General features: G+C 44.9%; 1 protein-coding gene across 2 annotated transcripts in view; it reads left to right on the top strand.

The window, feature by feature from the left end:
• LOC124012044 (oxysterol-binding protein-related protein 10-like) overlaps positions 1-12,541 on the top strand; it is a 165,549-nt gene that overhangs the window by 31,999 nt on the left and 121,009 nt on the right. For both annotated transcript variants that reach the window (XM_046325410.1, XM_046325409.1), the window contains exon 3: positions 11,609-11,688. In XM_046325410.1, coding sequence (XP_046181366.1) covers positions 11,609-11,688 — 80 coding nt within the window. The remainder of the gene's footprint in view (positions 1-11,608; positions 11,689-12,541) is intronic.

The following is a 12,541-nucleotide window of genomic DNA, read 5'->3' as shown; positions in this document are numbered from 1 at the left end:
GAGCTTCGCCCAGAGCCATGCTCAGAGAGTATGACATAAAAATGTCTCTCCTTCACTGCAGCCGAGGTGAGTAAGACATTTAAAACGTGTTAACCCTCGCAAGGCTGCAGGCCCAGACGGCATCCCCAGCCGCGCCCTCAGAGCATGCGCAGACCAGCTGGCCGGTGTGTTTACGGACATATTCAATCAATCCCTATACCAGTCTGCTGTTCCCACATGCTTCAAGAGGGCCACCATTGTTCCTGTTCCCAAGAAAGCTAAGGTAACTGAGCTAAATGACTATCCCCGTAGCACTCACTTCCGTCATCATGAAGTGCTTTGAGAGACTAGTCAAGGACCATATCACCTCCACCCTACCTGACACCCTAGACCCACTCCAATTTGCTTACCGCCCAAATAGGTCCACAGACGATGCAATCTCAACCACACTGCCCTAACCCACCTGGACAAGAGGAATACCTATGTGAGAATGCTGTTCATCGACTACAGCTCGGCATTCAACACCATAGTACCCTCCAAGCTCGTCATCAAGCTCGAGACCCTGGGTCTCGACCCCGCCCTGTGCAACTGGGTACTGGACTTCCTGACGGGCCGCCCCCAGGTGGTGAGGGTAGGCAACAACATCTCCTCCCCGCTGATCCTCAACACGGGGGCCCCACAAGGGTGCGTTCTGAGCCCTCTCCTGTACTCCCTGTTCACCCACGACTGCGTGGCCACGCACGCCTCCAACTCAATCATCAAGTTTGCGGACGACACAATAGTGGTAGGCTTGATTACCAACAACGACGAGACGGCCTACAGAGAGGAGGTGAGGGCCCTCGGAGTGTGGTGTCAGGAAAATAACCTCACACTCAACGTCAACAAAACTAAGGAGATGATTGTGGACTTCAGGAAACAGCAGAGGGAACACCCCCCTATCCACATCGATGGAACAGTAGTGGAGAGGGTAGCAAGTTTTAAGTTCCTCGGCGTACACATCACAGACAAACTGAATTGGTCCACTCACACTGACAGCGTCGTGAAGAAGGCGCAGCAGCGCCTCTTCAACCTCAGGAGGCTGAAGAAATTCGGCTTGTCACCAAAAGCACTCACAAACTTCTACAGATGCACAATCGAGAGCATCCTGGCGGGCTGTATCACCACCTGGTACGGCAACTGCTCCGCCCTCAACCGTAAGGCTCTCCAGAGGGTAGTGAGGTCTGCACAACGCATCACCGGGGGCAAACTACCTGCCCTCCAGGACACCTACACCACCCGATGTTACAGGACGGCCATAAAGATCATCAAGGACATCAACCACCCGAGCCACTGCCTGTTCACCCCGCTATCATCCAGAAGGCGAGGTCAGTACAGGTGCATCAAAGCAGGGACCGAGAGACTGAAAAACAGCTTCTATCTCAAGGCCATCAGACTGTTAAACAGCCACCACTAACATTGAGTGGCTGCTGCCAACACACTGTCATTGACACTGACCCAACTCCAGCCACTTTAATAATAGGAATTGATGGGAAATGATGTAAATATATCACTAGCCACTTTAAACAATGCTACCTTATATAATGTTACTTACCCTACATTATTCATCTCATATGCATACGTATATACTGTACTCTATATCATCGACTGCATCCTTATGTAATACATGTATCACTAGCCACTTTAACTATGCCGCTTTATTTACTTTGTCTACATACTCATCTCATATGTATATACTGTACTCGATACCATCTACTGTATGCTGCCCTGTACCATCACTCATTCATATATCCTTATGTACATATTCTTTATCCCCTTACACTGTGTATAAGACAGTAGTTTTGGAATTGTTAGTTAGATTACTTGTTGGTTATCACTGCATTGTCGGAACTAGAAGCACAAGCATTTCGCTACACTCGCATTAACATCTGCTAACCACCATGTGTATGTGACAAATAAAATTTGATTTGATTTGAAAAATGGGGGAAAGCATGAATTGAATCATGTTTGAATGATCAAATGTCAAATTAAAGCTGTTGATCACATGATGCCATCAATAAGACAATAGGGGTGTTCATAAGGGTCAAGTCATTCTCACTGCTTTTCAAGGGGCTCATTGAGATGCCTGACTGCATATCATACATTATTGTGAAGTAGCATAATGCTTTATAGAGTCTTTGGTGTTAATGGCAACAAAATAAAACCTGTAGATTTAATCCCACTGCAAAATCAGACAAAGATAAAATATTTTAACAGATCAATGGAACATTATAAAACTTGAATATTGCCTAAAACACATTCAATCTCATCTATAATATTTATCCATATTACATCTACAGTTGAAGTCGGAAGTTTACATACACCTTAGCCAAGTACATTTAAACTCAGTTTTTCACAATTCCTGACATTTAATCCTAGTAAAAAAAACGACTTTATTTTAAGAATGTGAAATGTCAGAATAATATTAGGGAGAATGATTTATTTCAGCTTTTATTTCTTTCATCACATTCCCAGTGGTCAGAAGTTTACATACACTCAATTGGTATTTGGTAGCATTGCCTTTAAATTGTTTACCTGGGTCAAATGTTTCGGGTAGCCTTCCACAAGCTTCCCACAATAAGTTGGGTGAATTTTGGCCCATTCCTCCTGACAGAGCTGGTGTAACTGAGTCAGGTTTGTAGGCCTCCTTGCTCGCACACACTTTTTCAGTTCTGCCCACAAATATTCTGTAGGATTGAGGTCAGGGTTTTGTGATGGCCACTCCAATACCTTGACTTTGTTGTCCTTAAGCCATTTGTCCACAACTTTGGAAGTATGCTTGGGGTAATTGTCCATTTGGAAGAGCCATTCGCGACTTGAGGTCTTGAGATGTTGCTTCAACATACTTTTCCTTCTCATGTAGCCATCTATTTTGTGAAGTGCACCAGTCCCTCCTGCAGCAAAGCACCCCCACAACATGATGCTGCCACCCCCGTGCTTCACGGTTGGGATGGTGTTCTTCGGCTTGCAAGCCTCCCCCTTTTCCTCCAAACATAACGATGGTCATTATTGCCAAACAGATCTATTTTTGTTTCATCAGACCAGAGTACATTTCTCCAAAAAGTACGATCTTTGTCCCATTGTCACTCCCTGACCTTAGATCCTTTTTTATTTCTCTATTTGGTTAGGTCAGGGTGTGATTTGGGTGGGCATTCTAGTTTGTCTGTTTCTTTGTTGGCCTGGTATGGTTCCCAATCAGAGGCAGCTGTCTATCATACTTAGGCAGCCTTTTTTCCCACCTATGTTGTGGGTAATTATTTATTTTCTGTGAGTGTTTGTGTGCACCACGGTTGCGTCACGTTCGGTGACGAAGTTAGGTCAACAACGGAAGCCCGAGAGGCAGCTTTTGGGGGGGTAAAACGGGGAGATTGGCGGAGTCAGGGTTTAGACCTGAGTCAACTCCCCTGTGCTTACCGTGGGGAGCGTGTGACCGGTCAGGCACCGTGTTATGCGGAGATGCGCTCTGTGCTAGCTCCCCGCATTTGCCGTGCTAGAGTGGGCATCCAGCCAGGATGGATTGTGGCGGCTCAGCGGTCCTGGTCTCCAGTGCGTCTCCTCGGTCCAGGTTATCCTGCGCCAGCTCTACGCACGGTATCCCCAGTTCGCCAGCACAACCCAGTCCCGCCTGTTCCAGCTCTCCGCACTTGCCATGCTACAGGGGGTATTCAGCCAGGACGCGTTGTGCCAGCTCTACGCTCCAGACCTCCAGTGCTCCTCCACGGTCCAGTATATCCTGCGCCGACTCTACGCACTATGCCTCCAGTGCGCCTTCATAGGCCAGTGCGTCCTGTGCCAGCTCTCCACACTCACCGAGCTAAAGTGAGTATCCAGCCAGGACGCGTTGTGGCAGCTCCCCGCACCACGCTTCTAGTACGTCTCCTCAGTCCGGTGATAACTGTTCCCGGCTCCACGTACGAAGCCTCCAGTGATGATCCATGGCACGGAGCCTCTAGTGATGAACCACGGCCCGAAGCCTCCAGTGACGATCCATGGTCTGAAGTCTCCAGTGATGATCCATGGCCCAAAACCTCCAGTGACGATCCATGGCCCAAAACCTCCAGTGACGATCCATGGCCGAAGCCTCCAGTGACGATCCATGGCCCGAAGCCTCCAGTGACGATCCATGGCCCGAAGCCTCCAGTGACGATCCATGGCCCGAAGCCTCCAGTGACGATCCATGGCCCGAAGCCTCCAGTGATGATCCAGGGAAAGGAGCCTCCAGCGACGGTCCCCAGTCCGGAGCCTCCAGACAGTGAACGTGACACCCATGTGCAGTTGCAAACTGCTTTTTAATAGTGGTTTTGGAGCAGTGGCCTCTTCCTTGCTGAAGATATGTGTCGATATATCGATATATGTCGACTCGTTTTACTGTGGATATAGATACTTTTGTACCCGTTTCCTCCAGCATCTTCCTCTCCTCCAGCAAGGTCCTTTGCTGTTCTGCGATCGATTCACACTTTTCGCACCAAAGTACTTTCATCTCTAGGAGACAGAATGCATCTCCTTCCTGAGCGGTATGACGACTGCGTGGTTCCATGGTGTTTATACTTGCGTACTATTGTTTGTACAGATGAACGTGGTACCGTCAAGCATTTGGAAATTGCTCCCAAGGATGAACCAGACTACAATTGTTTTTCTGGGGTATTGGCTGATTTCTTTAGATTTTCCCATGATGTCAAGCAAAGAGGCATTGAGTGTGAAGGTAGGCCTTGAAATACATCCACAGGTACACCTCAACTTAGTGTATGTAAACTTCTGACCCACTGGAATTGTGATACAGTGAATTACAAGTGAAAATCTGTTTTGTAAACAATTGTTGGAAAATTACTTGTGTCATGCACAAAGAAGATGTCCTAACCGATTTGCCAAAACCCATAGTTTGTTCACCAGATTTGTGGAGTGGTTGAAAAACAAGTTTTAATGACTCCAACATAAGTTTATGTAAACTTCCGACTTCCATCTGTATATAGTGGGGCTCCACGATATGGGGGGAAAAAAATAGAGTAGCGTATTTACACGTTTGTGATCTACAGTTAACTGCCAAAATGAAAGATATACCAACATAAAGTGTCTTAGGAGTTAAACACACCAATAGCGTTTGCTGGCCAATATCACTGATTCCCCCGGTACTGCTGCTCTTTCTGTGCACCAGTTCCGGAGGTCTACATCACCGGCCGCTAGGCACCACTGAACTGTCTCATTACGCACACCTGGTTCCCATTCCCCCTGATTAGTAATTGTATACATTTTTTTGAACCTTTATTTAACTAGGCAAGTCAGTTAAGAACAAATTTAACCTCGCTCTTTTGTTTTGCGTTGCATCCCTGTAATTGTTTTGAGCTTTGTCCCGGGGGCCTTTCATGGCATGTTGTATTTTGGGTGGAGTATTAAATCCCCCTATTTTGTATTCCTGCGCCTGTCTCCAGCGTGGCATACAATGTGGCAGCCGAGAGTACTTAGCACCTCTGAACCGAGTGCCAGCTGTAATTTGCGAACCTAGTGCGCACCAAATTTACATGTAAAATCAAGCGAAAATGTCTGCAGTCAGACATCTACAGCGGGTGGTCCCTAAAACGCAGTGTACTGAACGATCGGTAGACAAATGCTTGATCCTCATTCGGTGTGATGTGTGCCTTTTTAATAGGGCTTTGGGCCACCACGAGCCAGAACAGCTTAAATGCACCTTAGCATAGATTCTACAAGTGTCTGGAACGTCCATGAGAAATTCAATCATTTGATGTTTTGTTGATGATTGTTGAAAACTTTCTCAGGCGTCGCTCTACAACCTCCCGTAAGTGTTCAGTTGGGTTGAGATCAGCTGACAAAGGCTGCATTTACACAGGCAGCCCAATTCTGATCTTTTTTTCCATTAATTGGTCTTTTGATCAATCGCATCAGATCGGTCAAAAGACCAAATTAGTAAAAAAATTATCCGAATTGGGCTGTCTGTGTAAATGCAGCCTGAGACACACACACATCCTTTAAACCCCCTATGCTCCCTTGAAACCCCTATTTCAAAGTCACTGAGATCTCTTCATCTAGCCATGGTAGCCTAAATAATGGGAAACTGGGCATTTGTATACATGACCGTAAGCATGTTGGGATATTACTTGCTTAATTTACTCAGGAACCACACCTACGTGGAAGCGCCTTCTTTCAATATACTTTGTATCCCTCATTTACTCAAGTCTTTCCTTTATTTTGGCAGTTACCTGTAGATCAAAACACTCGGGGTGAATTGTTGGAATCATTGAAATAGAATGATTTATATTAAGAAGCAAAGTGGAAAGCTGCAACATTATTTTTTTGGAACAATTTGTTTACTACATCTGACCGAACAGAACAGCTTTTGTCTTAATAGAACAACTCCTAGTGAATCTAACAGAGAGGAGGAACTGCGCTGCTTGATTGAGAGGGGGTGGAACTTGGTGTGTGTGGGAAGCAGCCACAAGAGGGGAGGGAATGAGATGACAAACAGAGTAAACTAGAAAAACGGATGTTTCACGTGGCATAGTGGTGTTTTAATGTGCGTGATTTATATGGATCTCTTGCAATATGGATATTGTGCATGTCAGTATTGCGATTTCGATGTGAATTTGATTAATTGTGCAGCCCTACTACATTCATTACATTTTTGCGAGTGGCCACTGCGTAGAATAAGCCCCAGGCTTTACAATGTTCTTCCCAGCAACTGCAATAATCCCTACTGTCCCATAGTAGTCATGTTTAACTTAACTTCCATCACTTTCAGTTATGAAGTACATATTCGGAGCGCTGCCCTGTCATATTATCTCTTCACCTTAATCAGATCCCCCTATGAGTTTCCACGAGAGTATGACCGTATTATTATAGCCAACAACATCCATTCAATCATTGTAATTAGCAGCAGTGTAATTGCATGATCATGGTGTAATACTTGAATGGCAATGGATAGACATTAGTGCCCTCTTGAGAGTCTACATTGAAGCGCAGGTTGACCTTATTGAAATGCAGAGATATTGTTATTTTAAAAGGAGCATTGTTGAGTAGTACTAGTTGCTCATTGTAAATGGGTAGGACTGTGTTGTGCTACTTGTTCTCATTTTCCAAAACAAGCGTGGCTTATTCATCAACTGAATGGAACTGTCAGCCTTCCAACTACAAACCTTAAAAAAAAAAAACTAAACACCATCTTTGAATTCTTCATTAGCATTGGCCCCCTTATAGGTTACCTCTTAGAATGAGCACAAGAACGACCCGGTCTTCGCTAAGAAATTATTAGTGTGCAAATAGCTCATGTTAGAGACTTAGCGTCCTTTTCATCATTCAAAGCAGGTGCTCTGCCAGATCCACCTCTGTTCATTACAGATAGCTAATTATGTACAATCACGGCATAGCCTGTGTAAATCAAGACCAAAAATTGCTGATCTAAATGCGTTGCAGACTGTCGTGGACATTGACGTCTTGCTCCCAGACAAATTAAACAACTTCTTTGCTGAGACGTTTTGAAAGGAAAATATATGTTTATGGTGTAGAAGGAATCAATGGGGGAGGGAATAGCCTGCATGAACAGAGCCTTCGCTTGAGTGCAGAGGAGCTATTCGCTGGAGAAGGTACTGTTTTAAGTTTCACATTGACATTCGTCTGTGTGTGTGTGTCTCTGAATCTGTCCTAGTGTTCCTCTCGTGCCACTTCACTCAAGCGACATTTCGGGTGCTTGAAAAACAGTGAAGGGCTTAAGTGATTGACAGACACTCATGTCAGTGCTCAAATTGAGGCCATTATCATTCCAAGAAATGACTCGTTCTCGAGCTTAACTCACATGAATAGATTTAACATTCAGTACTTCACCATTCATGATCAACCTGCCCATTGTTTCAGTTAATCACTACTAGGGACTCCAGGAGTCCAGACAATGCTGCTATATTCGGTTACGTTGCCAATTAAATGTTTTTATTTTCTCCATGGGTGGGGACTTGAGACTTTGGTACATAATATTAAATTATATCTCACAGAATAGGTTGAGATGCTGAATTACTCTTGAACTAAAGTTTTACCAGTCACTCCGGATGATCAGCCCAATTGGTCTAGATAGTCTAGGTCAGTGGTTCCCAGAATTAAACAAGTTGGAGTGGGTCTACCTCCAGCTGTGCACCCTCTCTAGCACCAGGGTCAGCGCACTCTCAAATGTTGTTTTTTGCCCGCGGTGACTATTAAAACCTTCCCCAACCAGAATCTGTGGATTTATGGTAGCATCACAGCAAAATTGAAAGTGCGAACCACTGCTTTTAATCATGGCGACCGGAAACATGACGGAATACAAACAGTGTAGCTATTCCATCCGCAAGGCAATCAAACAAGCTAAGCGTCAGTATATATTCAAAGTAGAGTTGCAATTCAATGGCTCAGACACGAGATGTATGTGGCAGGGTCTACAGTCAATCACGGATTACAAAAAGAAAACCATCCCTGTCGTGGACATTGTCGTCTTGCTCCCAGAAAAATTAAACAACTTCTTTGCTTGCTTTGAGGACAATAAAGTGCCACTGACACGGCCTGCTACCAAAACCTGCGGGCTCTCCTTCACCGCAGCCAACGTGAGTAAAACATTTAAATGTGTTAACCCTCGCAAGGCTGCCGGCCCAGATGGCATCCCTAGCCGCGTCCTCAGAGCATGCGCAGACTAGCTGTGCGGTGTGTTTACGGACATATTCAATCTCTATCCCAGTCTGCTGTTCCCACATGCTTCAAGAGGGCCACCATTGTTCCTGTTCCCAAGAAAGCTAAGGGAACTGAGCTAAATGACTATCCCCACATAGCACTCACTTCTGTCATCATTAAGTGCTTTGAGAGACTAGTCAAGGATCATATCACCTCCACCCTACCTGACACCCTAGACCCACTCCAACTTGTTTACCGTCCCAATAGGTCCACAGACAACGCAATCACACTGCACACTGCCCTAACCCATCTGGACAAGAGGAATGCCTATGTAAGAATGCTGTTCATCGATTACAGCTCAGCATTTAACACCATAGTACCCTCAACTCGTCATTAAGCTCGAGACACTGGGTCTCGATCCCGCCCTGTGCAACTGGGTCCTGGACTTTCTGACAGGCAGCCCACAGGTGGTGATGGTAGGAAACATCTCCACCCCTCTGATCCTCAACACTGGGGCCCCACAAGGGTGCATTCTCAGCCCTCTCCTGTACTCCCTGTTCACCCATGACTGCGTGGCCATGCACGCCTCCAACTCAATCGTCAAGTTTGCAGACGACGCTACAGTGGTAGGCCTGATTACCAACAATGACGAGACGGCCTACAGGGAGGAGGTAAGGGCCCTCGGAGTATGGTGTCAGGAAAATAGCCTCACACTCAACGTCAACAAAACAATGGAGATGATCGTGGACTTAAGGAAACAGCAGAGGAAACATCCCCCTATCCACATCGATGGATCAGTAGTGGAAAGTTTTAAGTTCGTTGGCGTACACATCATGGACAAACAAATGGTCCACCCACACAGGCAGCGTGGTGAAGAATGTGCAATCTCGCCTCTTCAACCTCAGGAGGCTGAAGAAATTTAGCTTGTCACCAAAAACACTCACAAACTTTTACAGATGCACAATCGAGAGCATCCTGGCGAACTGTATCACCGTCTGGTACGGCAACTGCTCCGCCCACATCCGTAAGGCTCTCCAGATGGTAGTGAGGTCTGCACAATTCATCACCGGGGGAAAACTACCTGCCCTCCAGGATCCCTACACCATGAAGGCCAAAAAGATCATCAAGAACAACAACCACCCGAGCCACTGCCTGTCCACCCTGCTATCATCCAGAAGGTGAGGTCAGTACAGGTGCATCAAAGCTAGGACCGAGAGATTATTTCGATATAGAGAGAACCTACTTTGATGCGAAAAGTGCAAATCAATCCCAGAAAAACAGCAAAGAACATTGTGAAGATGCTGGAGGAAACAGGTACAAAAGTATCTATATCCACAGTAAAACGAGTCCTAGATCGACATAACATGAACGGCCGCTCAGCAAGGAAGAAGCCACCGCTCCAAAACTGTCATAGAAAGCCAGACTACGGTTTGCAACTGCACATGGGGACAAAGATCGTACATTTGGAGAAATGTCTTCTGGTCTGATGAAACAAAAATAGAACTGTTTGGCCATAATGACCATTGTTATGTTTGGCGGAAAAAGGGGGAAGCTTACAAGACGAAGAAGAGCATCCCAAACGTGAAGCACGGGGGTGGCAGCATCATGTTGTGGGGGTGCTTTGCTGCAGGAGGGACTGGTGCACTTCACAAAATAGATGGCTACATGAGGGAGGAAAATTGTGGATATATTGAAGAAACATCTCAAGAAATCTGTCAGGAAGTTTGGAAGATTGGTCACAAATGGGTCTTCCAAATGTACAATGACCCCAAGCATTCTTCCAAAGTTGTGGCAAAGTCAGTGTGTTGGAGTGGTCATCACAAAGCCCTGACCTCAATCCTATAGAAAATGTGTGGGCAGAACTGAAAAAGTGTGTGTGAGCAAAGCCTACAAACCTGACTCAGTTACACCAGCTCTGTCAGGAGACATGAGCCAAAATTCACCCAACTTATTGTGGGGAGCTTGTGGAAGGCTACCCAAAACGAAACATTTGACCCAAGTTAAACAATTGAATGGCAATGCTACCAAATACTAATTGAGTGTATGTAAACTTCTGACCACTGGGAATGTGATGAAAGAAATAAAAGCTGAAAGAAATCATTCTCTCTACTATTATTCTGACATTTCACATTCTTAAAATACAGTGGTGATCCTAACTGACCTGAGACAGGGAATTTTTACGAGGATAAAATGTCAGGAATTGTGAAAAAACTGAGTTTAAATGTATTTGGCTAAGGTGTATGTAAACTTCTGACTTCAACTGTATGTGCATGAGCTCTAATATGCATATGATAATTTTTGTTAATCACCCTAGAAAGCTCTGTCCATTTCGTTGTGTTAGGCTTTGAAACAACATTGTCAGCAACCATGTTTTCCACTCAGTTTCAACCTGTTGTTGAACTTCTTTCTTCATATTGATCAATCACAGTGAGGTGAGTTTTAAAAGCACAGTACTGTTTTGATGGTAAATGTTTGTGTTTTTTGATAGCATTTGCATTGATGTCAGTGGTTAGAGGGACGATGGAGCCCTGAGTACCAGGCCATCAGCGACCTGATGGTCGTTAGCTAGCAGGGTACTACCAGCACGTGTCCAGATTGCATAAGTGTTCACGTGGAATTTTACTGCGGTCATGACTACCGACAGCCCTACCAGTGAGTCACTTTTTTACATGGTTGGTGTTTGGATAGCAGGCAGTCTTTGGGCCTGTGAGAGCTCCTCACACAGACACCGATGCATACCCTGACCCACAGCACATTGGTTGATAATGTGTCAGACACAAGTTGGATGTCAATCTGAAATGTGATAGCCATCACAAAATGTATGTCAGTATGTTTTGCATATCTATTGACATGACCATGACCTCGTGTAATGATGATGTCCTATTTCTCCTATTGTGATGATGATGGTTATCGGAAATGAACATTTTGATTCTCTCCTTTTGTTTCTCCGTAGCATCCAATGCCAAAGAGCAGCGATTCTGGATGAACCAACTCCAAGCATGTGCCAGACGCCACTCCGACAGCAGTGCCAAGGTGTTTACAACGCGTGCACACACACACACACTGCATATGCTCTAGCTAAGCTCTAGCTCCTGGCATATGTCCCTAAGGAAGAGCCGTGCAGTGACAGGGAAGCCTTGACTTCCCTTTAGTGATGAATATACCACTGAGTTTACAAATCGCATCGCTGACATTTCCCTCTTCTGTAAGCACAGCTCAGATGTATATAATTACTTGGGTTCAGGCACTTTGGAGGAAATTAAATTGCTGTTAATATGGCTTTGGACAAAGGGCTTGAATGGACAACTATGGTATTAGTGTAGGGGTCAGGAGTGGGAGAAAGGCTGTAGTTTGAGAAAGCAGCTTTGTGGTTGTGAGATTTTGTCGCAAACCCCTGTGCTTTTGTTGGGTGCATTGTTGGCACACAGCAAATGTTATTTTCTATAGTGGTTGTATTTTGGAAATATTTAGCTTTCCTGCAGCCTCTGCACACAGCAGGCAAAAATAGATAGCATTCATATACAGTGCATTCGGAAGGTACGTTACAGCCTTATTCTAAAGTAGAATAAGCCTTATTTTTTGTCGATTTTCCTCTTCAATCGACACACAATACCCCATAATGACACAGCAAAATATGTTTTTTAGAAATGTTTGCAAATGTATTAAAAATTAAAAACTTAAATAACTTATTAACATAAGTATTCAGACCCTTTGCTATGAGACTCAAAATTTAAGCTCCGGTGCATCCTGTTTCCATTTACCTGTGGTAAATTAAATTGATTGGACATCATTTGTAAAGGCGCACACATCTGTCTATATAAGGTCCCACAGTTGACAGTGCATGTCAGAGCAAAAACCAAGCCATGGGGTCAAAGAAATTGTCCGT

Source organism: Oncorhynchus gorbuscha, linkage group LG24 (assembly GCF_021184085.1).
Source record: "Oncorhynchus gorbuscha isolate QuinsamMale2020 ecotype Even-year linkage group LG24, OgorEven_v1.0, whole genome shotgun sequence".
Lineage (NCBI taxonomy): Eukaryota > Metazoa > Chordata > Actinopteri > Salmoniformes > Salmonidae > Oncorhynchus > Oncorhynchus gorbuscha.
Note: the sequence above shows the minus strand (reverse complement) of the source record. Positions and strands in the feature narration are given on the sequence as shown.